The 22,968-nt window shown below is 41.0% G+C and overlaps 1 protein-coding gene across 1 annotated transcript in view; it reads right to left on the bottom strand.

Moving 5' to 3' along the window:
• LOC115368964 (matrix metalloproteinase-17-like) overlaps positions 1-22,968 on the bottom strand; it is a 146,565-nt gene that overhangs the window by 27,353 nt on the left and 96,244 nt on the right. The window contains exon 4 of the mRNA XM_030065432.1: positions 15,647-15,933. Within this exon, the coding sequence (XP_029921292.1) occupies positions 15,647-15,933 (287 nt within the window). The remainder of the gene's footprint in view (positions 1-15,646; positions 15,934-22,968) is intronic.

The raw sequence follows: 22,968 nt of genomic DNA, 5'->3' as shown, positions 1-22,968 counted from the left end.
AGTATTTCTCCTTTTGCTGCGATGGCGCTGGCTGTGTTTTTTGTTTTTTTTTTACATTTCACATTTGTGCCTAAACAAAACCTTTAAACAACACTTGAGTCACAACCGCTCTTCTCTAAGGTCGCTTTCTCGGTCTGTCTGCACAGTCTGGGCAAACGTGTCCTTTATGAACCCCGTTACTTTTATTGGTTGGTTCAGCCGGCTTGCACACGGGTCAAACAAAAGCGGACCAGCGGATGTAAACTAAAGTTATGTGCTTGCTTATTACTGGTAAGAGCGGGAGGCGTGCGCAAAGAGAAAAGGTCCTATTCACAATATAAGGAGCATCCTTAACCACACAAATTGCTGTAACATTTACGGCGGTCACCCTCAAAGGAGGATTAAGGCCATGCCCACACAGCTGGAGATACAAAAGCCATCATACGAGGGAGACAAACAAGGTCCAGTGAACTATAAACTAAAGAGAGACGATTAATCGAACCGATACCTGGCATTTTAAGATAATCAAGATCAATATTTGTGTTCAAGAAGATGATAAACAAAAAAAAATGTCTGCAGGCAGCCTGACAGTGTGGCTGCTGGAGGAGGATGTTAGTGCTCCCCTTTACTCTGCTGATAAATGCTGCTGTTAAGTGCATATGTTTTTTTTTTTTTTATTACCACTACCACATTTATTTAAGAGCACAGAGCTACTTAAGCAAACAGAGACAAAGCACACAATAACATCGGTGTTAAATAAATGTTCTTTTAAGATTAAGCAATTATGAGTCTCATTTGTTCTTGTTATTAAATTGTATTTTTTCAGATGCCGAAACAACAGCAACAACAATATGATACCCTGCTGCCTAAACATCTGCATCGACACTGAAAAGGAGCCCAGGCCACACTTTCGGGGAACTTTCCGTGCGTATCACTTATCTCGCTCATAAACCTACAGGATAACTAATGTCGCACCGTGGAGATTTTGTTATGTTCTCTATAAAAGTGCATTGCTTTCGGCGTGCTCCTCAGGAGAAATGAGGAGAAAACGTAGTTTGGTCGGAAGGGAAACGTAGTCTGGAAGTCAGTTTGATGCACTGATGGACGACCCGCTTCAACTGTGCTGATGACAGATAAACGGTCGGAGTAAACGCTTTTTTGTTGTTGTTGTTGTTGTTTTTTATTCTGCTTTGGGCTTTGACAGTTTAATGGAATATTTAGAGCAACTCCGGCCTTCCTCTGCTACAACAAAGCACGTGAACATAATTTTTTTTTGGAGATGTGAGGAGCTTCAGATTCATGAAAGACAGCCGGAGTTCAGACGTCGGCCTCACGTCGCTCCTGAGCCCGGCTGCACGCTTTACTTTACAAAGATCAGCTCTGAAAGATAAACACTTCCACTCGTTTCATTCCGTTTGTTCTGCTTAGTTCTGCTTTCTTTTCCGAGCGTGTGTGTGTGTGTGTGTGTGTGTGTGTGTTAGCTTTAGTGTGTGCTTTCGTAATTTTATGGTTGTTCAAACTTTAACCTCGTTACTTGTAGTCCTTCTGGCGGTGCGGTATGGCAGCTGTGAGTCCAAGAGAACCCAATTTAGTGCGCGCACACACACACACACACACACACACACACACACACGAGAGAGAGAGAGTGAGAGTGAAACTGTGTCATGAAAACTCTGCAGCTACTTTGGTTCAGTCATGGTAATCATTCTGCATGAGCAGGCTGCCTGTCAAAGCTAAAAAAAAAAAAAAAAAATTAAATTAAAAATAAAAAAAACTCCCATACGTCCACTACTTATTTGACCTCAGCACGGTTCCACCTCTCCTGGACCCAAATGGGTACCTGGATCATCCATCAAACAGCAGGTGTGAACTGGTTTGCCAAACGGGACGCTTTAATATTCTGCTAGCTCCGCTGTTTGCAAAATGAAAAGGATCCGCTAAACGCCTAATTATACATTTTACAAAACGGCATTGGGGACCCTGATTTAAGGTCCTGCTGAGAACAATGCACTGGAAGACGGGGGAGCCAGGTGGCGGCGGCGGCGGCGGCGGGGTCGGCTGAAGCTTGAGCAAAAGCGATTATTCAGCCATGCATGTGTCTGAAACACAGAGCCCGGGGGAAGATATAACTCATTCCTACAGTTTAATCACCTCTTTCCTGTGTATTAGCTAATTTGTGGCGTTGAGATTAGTCCGCAGGATTAAGCTGAAAAATTTGTCACATTTGCGTCTGACTCTTGTCATGTTAGGCTGTGAAATGTAATTGCAACAACTCCAGCACTGTGCAAGTAAAAAAAATAAATAAATAAATAAAATAAAATAATAATAATAATAATAATAATGATAATAATAATAAAAAAAAATAAAATAAAATAAAAATAAAGATAAAATAGAAAGAATATATGACATTCCTATATACAATGAACAACCTGTATACAATATACAACAATATACAAAAAGTACTAATAAGTAGAGGGTAAGTACTACAGGAGCTTCAGGCCGATTTTAACCCCGATTCAACCGTCCCTAATCTGGTGTGGGACCTCTGTCGGTACCGATGTTCAGCCCAGATTATCCGGTAACGTGAGGCGTTTAGATGTCCAATCTTACACGTCCGGACAGCTCGAACACTCATCAGGGTCGCCCCGATCATGTCAAACATGTTTGAAAATCACTGTCATTGAGAGAGACAGAGAGAGACAGAGAGAGGTGGTGTATCCCTCCCTCTGGTGTGGTAATCCAACTAATATCCTGTAGTGTGTGATGCACCATTATTTCCAAGTAGTGTGTCCGTGTTTGACATCAGGGAGAGTCTCCTCTTCCAAAATCAGTTTGGATTTTAAAACGCCTGTAGTCTGATCTGGGCCTTAGCCGCCTTACCAGCCGTCCAATTAAGAGGAAAGCAGGTTCGAGCCTGAAGATCCTCGGAGACAAACGTCTGCTGCAGTCTGCTCCCGGGAGAAAGGACGAGCCCTGCGCACTTATTTCACGACCGCAAATCCATTAAAAACAAGTTCATTAAACAGAGGGAACGAGTTACATCGGATTAGTCAATCGTGGCCTTGAAATTTTTGGTCTTCTCATTGCACGTCCCGGCCTCCGTGCAATAAATAAATCAGATTTGTCTGATGACCGTCCTCCATAAAAAAAAAAAAAAAAAAAAAAAGGTTATATTTCTCCACAATCTGCTAAAGTACCAACATTCACTTGTGCACTCCTGAGCTGATCTCGGATTACAGTTGCAGCAAACAACACTTTAACAATCTGATGTGTTTGTGGGTAAGCCAGGCAAGGATTTAAAGTCTCCCAAGTAAAACAATAAAAGAAGCTGTGATACGGATGCGAGCTTACACCACCAGCGTCTCCGGTTTGAGACGAGCAGATGATGCAAGAGGCTGTGAGACGGCAGCAAGGTGGGCCTGCCGGAGTGTGACTTTAAGAAATTAAGTGTTGTTTAATTAACTTGCCTCCCTCCGCCTCAGTGCATCAATCTGGCAGTCTCAGTCTGGTAGTCAACAAAGAGAAAGGGCAAAGTCAGTGGGCAAACAAAGCATTAAATCAGGAGGCGGGTTAAACTCCTTCCAACCCAAACTGCCGGGAAAGAGAGGATTTGAGCCGCTCTGTAGCGAGAGAGATCTTCAGGGAGCTGATTAGTCAAGAAAAAGGCCTTTAAAAGTCATTTGAAGTGAGGTTTCTTTACTTTAAATGCTACCGTTATAAGTACTAAATCTTGTTTATTTGATGCACATTTCAGCCGCAGGGGCTTTGGAAAAAAGTGAAGGGAAAAAAAATCGGAAGGAACTCGGAAGTTACCTTGAAAACAGTCCATCCATCTTTTCGTTAGCTCCCTTCCCTTTAAACATTTCCAGCATGATTTTCAGAGTTTCAGATCATTTCCTGCACTCCTATACCACTCCACACCACTGAAGATAATTTCCTTGTGCTTGAATCAGATTATGAGACATTTGCAATTTTTTTTTTTTTTTTTACCTTGTCTTAGGCTGAACAACTTTCACACGGTCTTCCCGGCTGCCTGCTCCGAAAGGAAAAGTGAGAGGAATTATCCGATTTCATTTAATTATATCTTTGGGGAGAACCGAAGCTGAAGGAAGAGATGCTGGAGCTGACTGCTAGATCCATGTGGGATAATCTGATTTTTTTTTTTTTTTTTTTTTTTTTTTTTAGGGGGCGTTCTTGGGAAAAAGAACAAAAACGAGGAGGAGATCATCAGAGATATGTTCACCGGGAAACTGCTGCTGTGTTTTTTGCGAAACAGTCAAGGCCCTCTTTGCCTTCCTCGGGGCTCGCAGGCGAGATGCCAGGCACACGTTTACACCGGCTGCCAGCTGCCATTCATGCCAGGACGTATCGGTCGATGATACCGTCAACCCAGATTGATCGTGGTGAGATTGAATAATTTCCAACAGGGATTTGGTGTTTGGGCGAGGCTGGTGGCTACAGCGTCAACAAGAAGTTCCCCGTTGAAAAATGTGGATGAGAGAAACTAGATTGTCCCTGTTCATCAGAAACACATGAAAACACTTGTCGCCAACACACACTATGATGATGGCAGATACACACATACAGATATAATGCAGAACCAAGCAGCTACTCTCACCTGCTGTTGATTCAAGCCACTAATTCAAGCCACTTAATGAGAATAAACTGGAAATTTGCAAAACCTGTAACACCTATCACTTTAACTTAGACCAAGGAACCTAAATGTAGTTGTAAAAAAAATATGTTGCAGCATAATCTGGGTTCAAACAACCGGATTTAGTGCAAATTCAGCCGAATATCCACCCTGCGCCGTGCATCCCTGCTTCCCATGCACAGATCATTTCTACAATCCTGCACACTAGACCTGAGAGGGTTGTGGGAAAATGCAGAGAAAATGCAGAAACCAGCGGCTTGAGAAGCTTGAGGGAAAATGCGTTCATCATTTTACACTTCGAATGGGATTTTTCTCTTTTTTTAAACACTTAGTTTTTTTAAACATTCATGTTTTTTGTTGTTCAATGAATGCAGTGATTAAAGTTCTACTCACAAATAAATCAAAGTAAAAAATGTCATTTTTTTAAATTTGTATTTTGCACGCATGTCAGCTTATGACAAAATGTTTATGCTTGTATATGACACAGTTTGTAAAAATCACCCAAAATTTCCAGTTAATTCCTGTTAATTCCTGTAAATTCCCATTAATTCCCATATATTCATAACCTGTGCTTCATGGAGACTTTGCACCACACCAAGCTGCTGGGCTCAGCCGGTTCACCTCTTTTCTCTCTCTGTTGTCTAATTCCAGCCCCGACTGTAGCCCCGCCCACTTCACCCCGTCACCACCTCACCTTCATTCAAAGCGTCTCTGCAGCCAAACACAGGTAAACATTCACATTTCAGATCAGTCACACACGTGCCTGTCGCTGCAGACAGAAAAAGTCCATTCAAATCGATTGTTTACCTTGTCAATGAAAATCTGCGGCTTCACCACATTTTCAGCTCAGAGACGAAATAATCCAAGTAATCCAACAGGAGTCTTGTGAGACTGAAACGTGTCCCTCATTTCCATTCTAAGAATTATTTTTTCATCTTAACTTTTGGTTTTGCGCCAACTGAGCTGTGGACTCACTTTACAAACTGAGTGTATGCTCTCGACACCCTCTAGTGGTCAGAACTCGTTTACCTGCAGCTTTAAGGTGTCGTCACACTGAGTCCAGCGCAAAGAAATGAAACAAAATTATAAACATTCACAAAGATTTTTTTGTTTGTTTTTTTGCACCAAGCTAATCACACCTGAGTCTGAATTCTTGCTGATTTTTTGTCTTTCTCAGAAAAAGCTTGGCTATCTAAATGAAAGAGAAGAAGCAGCCCGTCGTCTCCGAGTCAAATCTTCTTTTATCAGTTTTCTCGCTGGTTTAATGGACCTCCTTCACTACATAACAGATGAAGTAAAATTAATTTTCTAGCAATGTGTCAGTACAGAAAGTACGCCGTAAACAAGTGGAAAAGAGAATCTCACAATCATGAAATTGCATTTTGACTGTCACGTTAGTAGTTTTTGTTTTGGTAGTTTTTAACATGCAGAGACCGAGGATATAAACAGATCCACGCCCATCTGGACCACATGACCCCCAAAACCTAATCTGATTGGTTGGTGAGTTTTCTTTCAGTCTCTTCTTTTAAAAATCTTGTCATGCATGTTTTTTCATGCTGATTATTCAAGCGTGCCCAGGCCTTCAGGCTCACATTATGACAGCTACATTATTATAACTGTCACGTGACTGGGGCCGTGTGATTGGCTGTTGCCTGGCTACCTCCCTCTTATCATTGTTGTCTTTTCTTTGTGTATTTTTCTTGTTTTGTTGGCAGATCAAAGATTATCCAAGAATAATCCTTTTGCTTATTCATTTGTTCGAGGCTTCACCTTCACCTGCATGTACATTTCTATATTTTTGCCTTACATTGAAAATTATTTATTATGCACTTCAACTGCCTGTTGATAAGGGCGACATTTTTATTAAAGTTGAACAGCAATGGCCTTCATGTTTGCTAGGGGACTTTATATTCCTGGAAAAAATACAAAATGTAAGTGGCCTTTTGGATCTTATTTATTCTGCAGATAATGTGGACATTTTGGATGTGAAGCAAAAGGAGCTGTAGATCCTTTATCAACACAAGTTTAATAATCCTCAAAGCACATTGAGAGAATATGGTGAGAAGAGTATTTTTTTCTTTTTTTCAGTTGCACAGTTGAAACAGTTTCAGGAAAAGAAATAAATTATGCTAAACCTGTCACAGATGACGGTATTAGTGATGGACTTAGGAAGGATGACATTCAACTCTCAGATATTCCTTCGATCGACTTTATAATCATCATCATGGCCTCGTCCAAAACTTGGCGTACAGTATTTTTCATTTTTCTTTGCACGCCGGGCTCTACAAGGGTTTCCATTGCAGCCTATACGGTCGTGTTGTCAAAATGGCTGACACACACACACACAGTAAAAGCACGTCATGTCATTCAGCATCAAATACACTGACATCAAACTGGCTTTTTTGGAGACTCGCGCCACAAACCGGTGATAAAAAAAAAAAAAAAAAAGCAAAATCAGACGTCTCTCTGCAGATCACTGCACGTCAAGATAAAGGAAACTCAGCTGTTTTTGATTTTTTTTTTTTTTTTTTTGCGGCTGATTTTGAGAAAAGCTTTTTGATAAAGTTAAACGCGGCTTCATGTACCGCCGTTTGGAATATTTGAGTTTTGATGAATGTCTGATTAACCGAATTCATCTCCTCTCATGTCATCGAGATCCTGTCGGCAGAATTATTGATAACGGTCGTGTTTTTAGATTCTTTTGAGCTTTCAAGAGAAGAGGCCGCTCTTTTATTTATGTGTATATCAGCGTTAGTGTTGATAAAAAAAAAATAATAGATGTTGGTGATATTAAAGGTTAGGGAATTAATGGTTTAGAATGGGTCTTCCTTTCATCCTGATGATGATAGATGCTTTTTTTCTTCTGTATCAGGCTGGGAGACAAATCAGCTCTTTAAAAATATGCAAACCTTTTGATGCGATGCGGAGCTCAGGGTAAATGGACGGCTGCATCGCTGGGAATTCATATAACATCTGACGAGAGAGATTTGCTAAAAGCTTGCACAACTGAAAAAAAAAAAAAAACAACAACAAAACAACCTTGGGAGGACAAACATTAAAGTCACTGCGTGGTGAAGAGACACGGACAAACCTCTTGATTAAAGCCCAATTTACCTCCTGACTTTTTTTTTTTTGGTCAAATCTTAAGAGCAGAAAAGAATTCAGGTTCGTATGAAATAACCAAAATGAGGCTGATCATCTATATTTCACATCTCGATTGATGCAGCTCTTGGCTCTTAATTGCAGCCTGAAACAAACGAGCATACAAACAATATCTAAAAAATAAAAATAAAAGTAAAATTCCTTTCCTTTTCTAAGGTAACTCATCCCATGTCAGCATATTTCCCCATTTATGCCTTTTTCTTTTTTTTTTAAGTTGGTTGTCATTATTCAAAATTTTATCGTTCAAACTTTACAAAAAAACATTAAAGGTTCAATAAAATAAAAAAAAAATCAAAGTCAAAAATGTCATTTTAAAGTTTGTATTTTGCATTGATTATGTGTGTATATGATACACTTTGTTTAAATCACCCCAAATTTCCTGTCAATTCCTGTAAATTCCCATTAATTCCCAGATATTCATAACCTGTGCTTTATGGAGATTATGGAAAAAACACCTGCATAGATAACAAACCTTTCTACTGGTAATATTTTACTGACTAATTAGTTTATTTTGGAAATTTCTTCCATGTAAACGGTGATGTTTAGGGATGGATATGACACTTTAAGAAAATATTAGTGTTTCTGACGCTCCAGCTCCCATCCTGCTTCTTCAATCTCTCCTTCGGTCTGTTATTTATGGTACAGTAACGCAGGGAAATCTTTAAAAATCACTGCTTAAAACATATTTTCTCAGGCAGGATTTTAACAGTGAGGGAACAGTGACCAGCAGGGTGATAATAACGATGGTGGGGGAGCTTGGACAGAGTTAAAAACCGTATTAAATCCATTTATAACATCAAAAACTGTTTCATTTAATAAAGCCATATTTCCTAACCCAAGCATGAAAGAACCTTCTCCCTTTGGTTGCAGCCAGGATTTATATATATATATATATATATATATATATATATATGTATATACACTATATTACCAAAAGTATTCGCTCACCTGCCTTTACTCATACTATGAACTGAAGTGCCATCCCATTCCTAACCCATAGAGTTCAATATGATGTCGGTCCACCTTTTGCAGCTATTACAGCTTCAACTCTTCTGGGAAGACTGTCCACAAGGTTGAGGAGAGTGTTTATAGGAATTTTTGACCATTCTTCCAAAAGCGCATTGGTGAGGTCACACACTGATGTTGGTCGAGAAGGCCTGGCTCTCAGTCTCCGCTCTAATTCATCCCAAAGGTGTTCTATCGGGTTCAGGTCAGGACTCTGTGCAGGCCAGTCAAGTTCATCCACACCAGACTCTGTCATCCATGTCTTTATGGACCTTGCTTTGTGCACTGGTGCACAGTCATGTTGGAAGAGGAAGGGGCCCCACTCCAAACTGTTCCCACAAGGTTGGGAGCATGGAATTGTCCAAAATGTTTTGGTATCCTGAAGCATTCAAAGTTCCTTTCACTGGAACTAAGGGGCCAAGCCCAGCTCCTGAAAAACAACCCCACACCATAATTCCTCCTCCACCAAATTTCACAGTCGGCACAATGCAGTCTGAAATGTACCGTTCTCCTGGCAACCTCCAAACCCAGACTCGTCCATCAGATTGCCAGATGGAAAAGCGTGATTCATCACTCCAGAGAACGCGTCTCCACTGCTCTAGAGGCCAGTGGCGGCGTGCTTTACACCATTGCATCCGACGCTTTGCATTGCACTTGGTGATGTGTGGCTTGGCTGCAGCTGCTCGGCCATGGAAACCCATTCCATGAAGCTCTCTGCGTACTGTACTTGGGCTAATCTGAAGGTCACATGAAGTTTGTAGCTCTGTAGCAATTGACTGTGCAGAAAGTCGGCGACCTCTTTGCACTATGCGCTTCAGCATCCGCTGACCCCTCTCCGTCACTTTACGTGGCCTACCACTTCGTGGCTGAGTTGCTGTTGTTCCCAAACGCTTCCATTTTGTTATAATAGAGCTGACAGTTGACTGTGGAATATTTAGGAGCGAGGAAATTTCACGACTGGATTTGTTGCACAGGTGGCATCCTATGACAGTTCCACGCTGGAATTCACTGAGCTCCTGAGAGCGGCCCATTCTTTCACAAATGTCTTGTTTCACAGTCTGCATGCCTGAGTGCTTGATTTTATACACCTGTGGCCAGGCCAAGTGATTAGGACACCTGATTCTGATCATTTGAATGGGTGAGCGAATACTTTTGGTAATATAGTGTATATATATATATTTGTCTCCTTGCTTTATTCTCCTGTAATCCTGCGTATAATAATATAACATATAATAAAATAATAATAATACATGTCTGGCATTTTTATACCATATTTTACTGAGTAACAGATGTGTTTCTACCTATTGTGGAAAGCACCATAAAATCATATTTTTTTAAAACTATTGATTTATTGATTATTGATTATGATACTTCATGATGGAGGTGAATCATAACTCCTCTGCTGGAAGACCCTCTCGGCCCCAGAACCCCCCGGGGGTCTCGACACCTCCGTCCCCTCCCTCTTTTACCTCCAATTAACCAATTCTGCATCTACGCAGCTGTCGCCTGCCCTCCCGCTGTCCCATCTGCACACACACACACACACACACACACACACACACGGTCACAGAGATTATCACTGGCCCATCATCCCCATGTCCTGCCACTGCTGAGCCTCTGCGGGACGTCTGATGGGAGCAGATTGAGCTGCTGTCCCGTAACATATGGTTCACAGCCTTGACAGGGCACAGGGGTGTGTGTGTGTGTGTGTGTGTGTGTGTGTGTGTGTGTGTGTGTGGGGTGGGAGGGTCCTGGCAGGTTCTTGCCCCTTTACAGACTCTCCAGCTGGGCGCGTCTGTCTGACACACACACACACACACACACACACCCAGCATCACCACTGCCCGCTGAGGTGTCTTTAAGCGACACACTGCCTCTGTACCAGCACAGAGCAACATGTTGTGTGTGTGTAACCCTGAGCTCTGACCCAAAATATGGCACAAACCAGATCTTTCAGACAGACCGTCCACACTCTTATTGGCAAGTGACCAGATCGGATTTGTAAAAGTCACATTTCGGGTCCAATCTGGATATGACAAAAAGCAGATTTGGGCCTGCAGTCTGAACAAGGCTTTAGTCTGAGGTTTAGTCTCTGTCACATGATTACTTTATGTCACAGAGGATGGTGCCTTTCTTTGGGCTTTCATGTGGGGGAAAAAAATGTTATTTATAAATGAGGCGGGATGTGAAAATGTGACATGAAGATTTGATATTGAGACCAGAAAAAATAAGCCGAGAGAGAGAGTGAGAGAGAGAGAGAGAGAGAGAGAGAGAGAGAGATGTGAATATTGGGACTGGATGAAATGTTTGCTGGAGTCGTAACATCTCATTGAGCTCGGTTTCACACCGGTGCCAATATTTCTCCAAAAGACAATGTTCCCGTAATCCTGGAAATCTCATCAGCGCGTCAGCGTGACAGAATCGCTCTTTCATCGATTGTGACTGCGGCAGCTATTTTTCGACGCTGCAGATCATAATCCTGCTCGTCTCGTCTCCAGGTTCGGAGGAGACGCGCGTCACGTTTTCACTGCGAGAAATCACAGACACAACAACATTTTCCCTGTTGGTTATAAATACTCTCAGACAGCATTTTCTTGTCTAAATTTTATATTTTATATGATCATCACTGCGTCAGGAGACGTTACCGACTCACAAACCTTGTGTGTAAAATTTAAAAATAAATTTGAGTGTGAGTGAGTGTAGGCCAACAATAAACTTTAACATGATTTTCTCACTTCCTGGAAGACAAACAAAGAAATAAACAACTTTCAGGAGACGGTGGTGCAGATCCAGTGATTTGCTGTTTATACACCACAGGAAAAAAAAAAAAAAAGTAAAAGGAATCACAGAAATGTTTTTATTTTTGTATCTGGGGAGAGCTGTTTGAATTTATTTATTTTTATTTATTTATTTTAAGTGAACTTCAGAAATGCTGATGCACTACATACTATAGCAAAAAAAAAAAAAAAAAAAAAAAAAGTGTGATTCCAATCTTTCCAATACGAGCCACTTCTGCTCCAAGGTCAAAAAGTTTGGAATCACTGAGAATTTTTTTTTTTTTTTTTTTTTTTTTTTTTTTTTTTTTGGCTTCTGAAGGACACTGATACTTTTCTGACAGGATTTTGAACTTTTTTTTTTTAAATCAATTTTCGAGTGGAAAAAAATGGTTACATTTTGCATCAAATCTGTGTAACAAACAGTATCAATCTGGAAAATTGCTGCAACAAATTATGACACATAATTGATTTGAATTGAGAGTGGCTGCCCTATGCTCCTAGGTGCCTAACCCTAAACACATTATTTATTAGAGATTTATGACTTTATAATAACTTATCACACAGAGCTGAGCTGCATCTCACATCAACCTTTAGTTTCCCAGCTTTCAGACGACGTTTACCGTTTCTATTCGGCTTCTACTGTTGACCTTTTATTTCCCCCTGCAGCTCCCCTGCCCCTCCTCACTGAAATGGGCCGGAACGGTAAGGAGTTCAGCAGCAACATGATTAAAAAAACACAGGAAAACAAATACCGCTTCTGTTTTATCCGACACTGAACTCAATCTTTACCCTCGACTGCACACTTTCCAGCAGCCATAACTCCGGTGTTGTGACAAAACGCTGTTACCTCACCCTTGAGAAATCGTGCCAATGTGCTCATTTAGTGCCACAGAGAAAAAAAAACTCCTATTATATTACAGTAAGAAAAAAAAAAGTGCTGTTGATTGAAGTTAAAAATATGTTTCTTTCAGTTGCGGAGGCACACTGGCGTTTCTAAAGTTCAGTTTGGGCTTAAAAATGGCCCAAAAAAAAAAACTTGTGAGCGGCAGGGAACATTATGGTATTTTTTATTTATTTTTTTTTAAGTCTTAGAGGTAAATTGACAGCAGATGGAGGCGAACAGAAGGAAGGATTCTGCGCCGCGTGATAAGTTCTGACAACAATCAGCCGGATTAGTCACCTACCTTGAGTCCATTATCCGAGGCCATTATATGTTATATTCATAGATCCGACTAATTAAATATTAACTGTCGAATCTGGAGCACGAACAAAGGGGTAGACGCGCGGCTCGGGTCCAGAGTTTTGACAGCCGGCGCTCTAGTTCTCGGGCAGCTCAGCCTCACAGAGCGGCGTGGAGGCTCAAAGGCGTTTTCGGGCGAGCTCCCCTGTCTTTAACTATTCTGGACACTTCCTGCCTCGCGCTCCTCGCTCTCTTAGCCTACTTTGGGAGTTTGTGGGAGATGTTTTGGGCCAAATCTTTCCCAGAGCATCACCAGTCCCTCCCTGTCTTAATCTCCCTCATCAGCCTTCTCTTACTCTTTTTTTGGGGGGGTTTTGAAGAAGCGAGATGAAGCTAATGAGCTGGACGGGGGAGGAGATTGAAAGACAAACTAGCTGACCCTTCAGTAAGTGACCATAGATATTGAATGGGGAAAACTCTCTCACTATTGCCTGTAATATTCCTCTAGTTTAATAATTTGCATCTTGGGAAAACAGATTGTGAACTTACATGTAAGTTACACGCTGGAATTTGTGACAATGCCTCTAAATTATAATAATAACATTAACCCTCTGAACCCCCAGCAGTTTTTGGGTGTTTTCTGCTCCCCTCACATTTAGACTCACTGTGGGCTTGTTTTTCACTGCAATTACAAATGCTGCACCTCTATGGAAACAGCACAGCTGTGGCTATCACCTGAAGCCATTCAAAAATGTATTTCACACAGTATGAAAGAGTTATAGTGCCATAAATAATAAAAAAGGCAAACTGATTTTTTTTGATAATTTATTTTACAAAAATTCAGAAACATTGGAATAAATGTACAGAACATTTTTTCAGGTGCCCACTAGTGTCACTGATCCAGCAAAAAAAAAAGTAGGGTTTCACATGATTTATTTCCTGAAATATTAACATTTTTCCAACCTGTATAAACTTAGGAGTTTTTACTGCCTTGCGCCCTTCCATGTTACTATTGTTGCCTACACACTGAAATTCAGTGAATTTTTGTCACACGACTGTTGGGCTCACCTGAATCAATCAAGATGTCTCAGACCCGCTGAAGACCGCAGAATTTTCTGTTTTTTGAATGATCTGGATTGAGTAAACGACTATTTTTTGGCGAATTGTTGAATGAAGCATGTATAATAAAATGATTCGAATGAAAAAAACACTTTTTTAGGCTTAGTTTCGTCCTTTTTTCTAACACTAAATGGAAGTCGGACATGTTTCATTCAGGGACTGTAGGAAAATTCAAATTCCGACGAAAAAATAGGTTTTTAAAGCTTCCAGCTATGATAAATGATTGAATTTTGGCAATTTTTTAAAAAATACATGTCTTTCTATCCCGCCGGCGGGTTTGGGGTTCAGGGGGTTAATACTACTAATATTAAATAGTACAGCTGTGCCTCCCTTAGTATATCCGCCACCTGTGCTGTTTACTACCTCATGTTGGACCATGAAATGTGAATCAGGAGTAGGAGCTGATTATTTTTCAAAAAAAAAAAAAAAAAAAAAAAAAAAAAGTTGGTTATGGGAGGAGTTGAGCCGTATATTTTGCCAGAACATTTTTCAACAACAACTCAGCTCACATCTAATTAGCTGATATTAATGTTAGCCCGAGATAGGCTATGAATTACCCTCCGATAAGCAGCATCGTTTTTAAACAACTTTAATGGCATGCCGATGATTTTAATTAATTTCATGCATGAAATTGCTCCACCTCCTCCTCCTCCTCCTGCTTTTGTTTTGTCGCTGCGAGCTGCACACGCCGAGGCAGAGATGTGCCGCCGAACACCGAGCTGCTTGTTTTGTCACAGTGGAAGCTCCAATAAAGTTATCCAAACAAACTCTTCTTATGACATCACAATCAGAAATACTTTGATCGATCCCCGAGGGGAAATTGGGTAAACGCTCTGGCATTGGCTGGGTGCTGTCACTGCATCTGGGCACGGCTGACTGAGCCTCTGCACTGCAAAAAGTCAAAATCTTACCAAGATTATTTGTCTTATTTCAAGTAAAAATGTCTTATTTCTAGTCAAAATATCTCATTACACTTAAAATAAGACATGATCAGCTCAGAAATAACTTGTTTTTAGACAATTTTCACTTGTTTCAAGAGAGTCTAATTAGATTAATTCGTGGAGCCTGAGAGTCTTAATCTCAGGGTTGTGGGTTCGAGTCCCACACTGGGCGTGAGGCCTTAGACATGACTGTGTGGCTGTCATTGCACACTGCAAAAAGAAACAAATTTTGCCAGTGGAACAAGCAAATTTTTACTTGTGACACAAGTGAACAAGTAAAAATTTGCTTGTTCCATTGGCAAAATTTGTTTCTTGTTTCAAGCTAATTTTCACTTGTTTCAAGTAAATTTTCACTTGAAACAAGTGAAAATTGTCTAAAGACAAGTTATGTCTGAGCTGATTATGTCTTATTTTAAGTGTAATGAGATATTTTGACTAGAAATAAGACATTTTTACTTGAAATAAGACAAATAATCTTGGTAAGATTTTGACTTGTTGCAGTGTGCAATGACAGCCACACAGTCATGTCTAAGGCCTCATGCCCAGTGTGGGACTCGAACCCACAACCCTGAGATTAAGCCTCTCAAGCTCCACGGATTAATCTAATTAGACTCTCTGTGAATGTGTACAGGTGTTGCCATGGCGAGGTGAGCCTCCTGGAAATACTCTGACACACACAACACACTCTAAACAAGCATAAATAAATATATACATCCAAAAAATGCATGCACTGAAACCCTCACAAACACAACCGTGAGACACACACACACAGACACACACACACTCCTCCAAATAGTCAATAGTCTTGTTGACCAGCATCGCTCCTCACCGGGTGATCTGAAGGTCCAGGCCTCATCATCATCAAAGTGTGTATCCCCGGCTGTGAACTTCTCCCCGGGGAAGAAGGCGTGTGCCACTGTGCCCCCCGGCCCATCAAAGGGGTAGCCGTCATTGTGGTCGGCCTTGGTGAAGTCGATCTGAATGTCCGCATCGCTGCCCGCCACCTCGTGGAAGTTCAGCGGGGCGATGTCGCTCCACACCTTCAAGGCATAGTACATCAGGGCTCGGACAGTATCCCTCCCCAGCAGGGCTGACTCCTTAGGGAAGGTCCTCACTCTGGAAGAATAAGAGAGGAAAGAGCACCGCGCATGAGATGAGAGAAGGCAAAAAGAGGAGGAAATGAGAGGGGAAAAGAGCAGATGTGAGAGGGAAAAAGAAGAAAAGCTCAGAGAGGAGAGGGAGAGAGAGAGTGGGAGTTGAAAGGAAAAGATAACAGATGGAAGGAGAGGAAGGTGGGAGAATTGGAGGGGTAGGAACAAAAGAGAGGAGAATAGAGGAGGGCAAAGGAGCGTCGGAGAGGACAGGAGAGGATGGGTGAGGAGAGGAGAGGAGCGGGGGTGGGGGGGGGGTGAGATCAAAGGAGAAGAGAGAGAGGAGAAGAACGAGATGAGAAGAGGACAGGAGAGGAGTGTAGTCGAGAGGAAAAAGGGCACGAGGAGTTGACCACATATCAAATGAAAGCCCTTCCTTTTCAAGGAGTCGACAGAGGAAATGCTGCTGGAAATCTTGTCCTTAACGCTGTGTGACCTGACACCTGCTAAAATATGGTCATAAATATATATATTTTTTTTTTTCAACAAAGAGCTGGACCAGAGAGCACAGAAGCAAAACTAAAATTCAAATCTACAAGAGTGTCTACAAGAGTGAGTGTGCAGCTTCATGAGGTGGATGGTTCTTCATCTGAAAATCATTATCATTATAAGTATTACTTGTACTGGTGGTAGTCGTAGAAATAGAATAAATACAAATAAATAAATGAATAAACTTTTCAAAAGGCGTCTTCATTGAGGCAATCAGCTCCATCAAGAACTATTTTGAGAAAGTTCTTCAGGTAACTTTTTGTTTTTCTGGTTAAAGATCTTGGGTTTGAAGAACGACTCAAGAAATGGCTTCAATAGAGAGCTGTGGTCTAAAAGGTTCTCTGTACTTTATGCAAATCAAGTCTGATTGATTGATTGATTGATTGATTGATTTGAAAAAAACACCTCATTGTAACTTTTGTCTCCTTCGCGCTTTTCATTTTCATTTGCTTGCTTTCCACCTACTTTTTTTTTAATCAAATGTCAGTGTAACCCTGTAAAACCCGTAAAGTTGAGTTAAAGATGAGAAGGAAAGGAAAGTAGAGGCGGTGAGAGGACGACAGAGGAGAAGAGGAGAGAAGAAATACAGGAGCAAGAGGTGAGATAGAAAACAGAACTGAAGAGAAAATCAAAACCCGGCGCTATTATCAGCGTATCAAAAATGATGTAAGAAAACAAAAACTCTAAAATAAGATGATAGACAGAGAAAACTACAGACTCGTACATGAGAACAAGAGCTTAGTATTTATTGAGATTTAGCCTTGAGCGGGCCCAAACATATTCTTGAAGAAACGCCTCGGCTCGTCCAAAAGAAACACAGCGAGAGTCGTGTCTGGAAGGATTTCACGTTCGAGGCGGACACTCCGGGTATACTAATAAATTCCCAAAATAAAATATGCAAACCGTGCCATTGGAGTTACCCGTTAAATAGTTCCCTACTTTATTATTCCCATATTTTCTCATGTCTCTGCTGGATACTGCTACTGAAATTCTCTGCAGATTAAAAAGTTATTTTAAATACTTGAAGGCATAAATACTTGAATGTTCAACAGATTTTAATATAGGAGGGTATGTTGAAGTAAATGGGATTTTTTCTTTTCTTTTCTTTTCTTTTTTTACTGTGGTATCAAAACAGGTATCGAGAATCGTGAAAATTCACTGATACTGGAATCGATTAGTGAATTTCTGTTCTCGTGGTAAACCTACGCCACTCAGACTTCATGCTATCTCCCTCCGTCCTTCTTCTATCTTCCTTTACCGACACTAAAAGTCTTTCTCGGGGACTAAAGATTTTGTTTATGTAATGTTCATCTACCTGGCCGAGCAAAGAGCAGCTGTCAGAGCATCAGAGCAGAGCAGCGCTGCTTTATTGATTTCCATGCTGTAATATCTCCCACCTGGCATCACCGCCTGCAGGAGAGTGTCAACACGAGCTGATCACCCACCAGTGTTGGCAGTCCAAAGACTTTTTTTTTTCTTTAATGTCTTTCTTTGTGAAACAACTGTTTTGAAAACTGCAATAGAAATAGTGTTCACTGACTTACTACTGCAGAAATCACACTAATGGGCTGCCGTACTGCCAAAGTTAACTAAACAATTTTAAGTTGTCTTTATATTTGTATGTGCTAATGTTTAAATTTCTATGTTAAGTGCGTTTGTTATTAATGTTCACTGCATTTTGCATTAAGTACTGAATATCGTTCATTATGCTTCATTATGCTTCATTATGCTTCATTATGCGATAGGTGATCTAGTTTGATCTGTTTCTATGGTATTTGATCTGTTTCCCATAAAACTGTGGAGAAATTGTTGTGTTTTTTTTTTGTTTTTTTTGACAGTAATATAACAAAAAGTAAATTTAGAAACTTCGAACAACCAATGTAGATATTTTCAACTTGGATTCCGGTGTGAAAGAAGGGGATTGTAAAATCTGCTGTTTTATATAGAAATGGAAGAATTGGATGCACAGCAAAGTTTGCTCATAAACTGATGAGACACAATGACCCGATGTCTCTTCCCTGGTTCCATGAGTGCAAAAAAGTGGAAATAAATGTTGGACATGAGTCAAATCCAATCCTGCCTACTGCTAGTTATTTTCAAGTGGCTTTGGTATTAAATTTAATGTTGCCACTTCAAATGCTACATCTGCTGTAGTTCATTTTGGGCTGATTTTTGGAGGGTTTTGGTGTGAAGTGTGTCAGAGCTTGATTTTAGCCAGTCAAAGAACTGTCACCTCTCCAATCACTTCCTATCAATATATTTGACCAAATACCTGCTGGTGCTTTCATAAAATATTTACACGAGATTTTTTTTCTCAACAATCATTAGTAATGTGGCTATGATGACCAAGCGGGTAGAGACAAATGATAAAATAGCTAAAACAGTTTAATAGTTAAGAAAAATGCACTCCTTTACCATAAAACAGCCTTTAAAACAAGGAAAAGACATCACTTATGCCGTATCATGATTAGTTTCATATAACAACATCGATAAGAAATCAATATATATTGCTCAAATCCACTATCCAGTGTCCACTATACTGAACAAGAGGCATGCAAAGATGATTAATGTCCTGTAATAGTGACCACATGTGTATAGTGATGGCAGTACATAAAAAAAATAGACATAATATAATATTAGTAATGGCAAGTAGCCCAGTGCCCTTATTACCAGTCCAGCTCTGCTGCTGTGCAACAACTCCAGCTAACCATCGCTAACCAAGGTCACTGCAAAATGGCTCAGCCTCCTCAGACAATTCCTGCTGTTTATTGGTTCTAATTCAGATCAGCCAGGGAAGGTGATTTTGTGTATCTCTGTGTTTGTGTGTGTGTGTGTGTGTGTGTTGAGGTGCATGTAAGACAGACTTGATGAGAGACAAACAGCGAGAGGCAGAGCATTCTGTTGTCAGTGTGTTTGTGTGTGTGTGTAGATCTAAATGGTGTGTGTATGGCTGTGTGTGTGCATGTGTGTATAAGCCCACCAAGGTCAGAGCATGCCTGCCCTGCATCACAGATGAACTGCGGATTCCCATGGAATTGCTTGTGTTTAAACAGGCAGACTACAGGTGCATGAAAATTGCACCCGCCGCCGCTATCCTGCAGAGGCTGCCTTCACTTCAGCATTTAGCTTTAACATTGCAGAGCGCCATGCTGGTGTGTGTCAGATGTGTACTCGCATTTAAAGTGAACATACAAGTGATTTTGAATGTTTTGGCTCGTTTACAAACTGTTTTGCAGTTTTCCACGAAAAGCTGAATCGAGGTCAACCGGACTTGCCGGTAGATTCTCAAGGACGTTTCTCTTCTCATCTAAGAAGCTTCTTCAGCTCAGTCTTTGGTGTCGCTAGGGTCACCTGACTCCAGAAGTGAATGATGGTTGTTAGGGTTACAAGGGGTCAAGAGTGAATGGTTCAGTTTCCTGGGAAGGGGTGACAGGACAGTGTTTTAGGTTGAAGATAAACGGTGTCCTGGAGTCGTCCTCCTTTGTCGAGCAATGGTTGACACTGATCGCTTCTTTCACTCTTCTTTCGAAACATCTGTCCTCTGTATCTAAGATATGAATGTTATGATCCTCAAGGGAGTGTCCCTTTTCCTTCAGGAGCAGGTAAACTGCTGAGTCTTGACCTGAGCATTTGGTCGTCCTGTGTTGAGCCGTTGAACCGCCTCGACACGGACTAAAGAAGGTTGAAGAAGCTTCTTGGATCCGAAGTGAAACGTCTTCGAGATTCTACAAACAAGTCCATTTGACCTTGATTCAACTCCGTGTGGAGACCCATGACCTGGAGAACTGAGAACCTCTACAGACATTTTACCATTACCATTTAGCAGTGTTGTAGTCCAGCCACTAGACATCGAGTCCCAGTCAAGTCTCGAGTCTTCAGCGTTGAAGTCTGAGTCACTAATCTTGAGTTCAACTCGAGTGCCCATTACCTACGTCTCAGTTTGAGTCCCACTCCAAGTCCAGCTCACCAATTTTGAGTCTGAGTCCAGTGTGCATTACCTGTGCCTGAGCCCAGGTCACCTGTCCATGTCTGACTTGATTTTCAAGCTGGGCTCGGAGACACTGACATTAATTTGGTATAACTTCAACCAAAATAACAGAAAATCTGTTGGCAGCTGTGTCATTTATTAACTGGATGTGTTTCAAAACAGGTCTTAGTTGAATTGCAAAATATGCACAGGCAAAGCACACCACTTGGGGAGTTTACTTCAGCAGCTCTGCACACTGCGATTAGATGGAGTGAATTTGTATGTGCTTACATTTTATATATATGCAGTTTATATATATTATTCATATAAAACGTTTGGAGAGGGAGCTGAAATGGTTTTAACTTGGTTTTAACTCAAGGTTGGAGAGGATTTACAGTATCATCTGAAATGCCTTATGTGGACAAATGAACCTCTGAAACATTAAATATGAACCTATGAAACATAAATTACGCATGATGTTGCTGAAACAAACGCTCATGAGGGAAGAGGCAGATTACAGCTTTACACATGTACATGAGTGCATGTACACATGTATGAAACATACACCACAACAAACACTCCAGTCCGGTCCCACGGCACTGATCAAACCACATAATGGGCCTCTTTCATCAATAATTTTCTCAGTTTTACAAATTACCAACCGCTGCCATATTTATAACACGTACCGAGGCATGTTGTTTTCATCGGATCCACATGCATGTGTTGATAAATTTCACCCATTTGTAAACGGAAAGTGCATTCACGGGGGCTTTAATTATCATTAATTAACATAATGGCACTGCGTTGTCAGCCGCGTTAGGCAAAAAAATAACAGCCACATTTATAACCTCACCGATCACAATCACATTGAAGAAAGTGAAAAAGAGGAACTTAAGCGACACAGAAACTGAGGTAATACTGAGGTAATGCTGCTTTAAAGAAACACAAAACAAATGGCCTGCTATTCTGCAGCAGGAGCAGTGGGATTACTGCTCCACAAAAAGATGACAAGATTGAAGAAGATATCAGAGAAATTGAACACCCTTACATCTTCGCAGTGTGAAAGAAGATGAAAGAAAGTGGTTTGATTTAAAACTGTTCAATAAGAGTGCATAGCACCCAACCAAAGGAACATGAAGGCCACGAGAAGAGGACCGAGGGACAAAGTGTGCGCTCTCACAAACTAATGAGCGCATCAGTCGTATCACTGGGGATGTGTCATCTCTGGCATTGACCCAGATGCAGACAGTCAGTGACAACAGGCCTGGTGCTGAAACAAGCCGACGGGCCCAAGGGGACAGATCTCAGTGGACTGTGGTGTGACCGGTATGCAAATGTCTCTACCCTGCCACTCCCTTCCCTCTGAGCTCTAATTATTTGGGACTTCGCAAAGCCTTCTCTGATAACAGAATAAAAGAACACTGATCATTCATTTGCCTAATTGAAAAAAAAAAATGTCTACAACAGACAAAAAAAGTAGGCAGCAAGTTTTATCAATGAACATAGAATACTTAAAAGATGAATCGTGGAGTTTACAGCCATCCTTTGTGCAGGTTTTCAAAAATTTTAAGAAGACTGAGAAGAGAAATGTCCAGCATCAACAGCGACGATGATGGATTATAGCGGCAGGGGCTGTGCGTCGAGGAGGGTGCAAATACAGAAGAACAAATAACTTGACTGAAGGGGTTTCCACAAGAGGAGGAAGCTCTTTAACCAAAAAGATCCAGCCACACAACACATCACTGAGTCCCTGTTGGCTGCACTTGTAGAGGACCGATTCAGAAGTGTGTGAAAATGACAATCATCGCCATGATGGATATTATGCGAAGCAGCATTTCCCGATGCACGCTCACTCCACGACGCGGGCTAATTAAAACACACTCGCTCTCCTCTCATTGATGCCTGTGATCTATTCTGGACCCTGAACCTCGCATACATAAATGTCATATATGCACATTTATGTCCATATATGTCCATTTTAACTACTCTTGCTGCATATACACGACTACACAAAGATAAAATTTTGCTTTCATGCCCTTACATAAGTTACACATATATACATCCAAAGGTGGTGAACATGTTTGATTCATTTCTGACTATATATATGACATATATGATGACATTTCTCTGTTAATGGGGAATATACTGTATGCTTATATATGTTAGATTTCTGCCTGGGCATGGCCAAAGAAACACTGCAAAGTTTCCAGATTGTTTTCAGGAGCCCGGGTTTGATGAATGGAACATGTGCTCACAAAAAAAAAAAAAAAAAACGAATTCCTGTAAATGATTTCAGGTCACACAAAAATGGTAAATATTACATAAACTTGTTTACGGGCTAACCTGCATTGGCACCGTGCACTAGTGTCACGGGACATTTCAATAATGCAATGCCTCTTCGTGAGGCGGGAGAGTGAGGCCAGTGTGATTAACTCGTCGGATTAGTATGGGCTGCAGGGCTACATACATGCCTGATGCTTGATTTGAAACGAAATCCCAATTTTCATGTGCAAATGTGCCGCTGCCGATGCATTATGAAAAGAA

Source organism: Myripristis murdjan, chromosome 12 (assembly GCF_902150065.1).
Source record: "Myripristis murdjan chromosome 12, fMyrMur1.1, whole genome shotgun sequence".
Taxonomy (NCBI): domain Eukaryota; kingdom Metazoa; phylum Chordata; class Actinopteri; order Holocentriformes; family Holocentridae; genus Myripristis; species Myripristis murdjan.
This window is presented reverse-complemented; position numbering and strand designations above follow the sequence as displayed.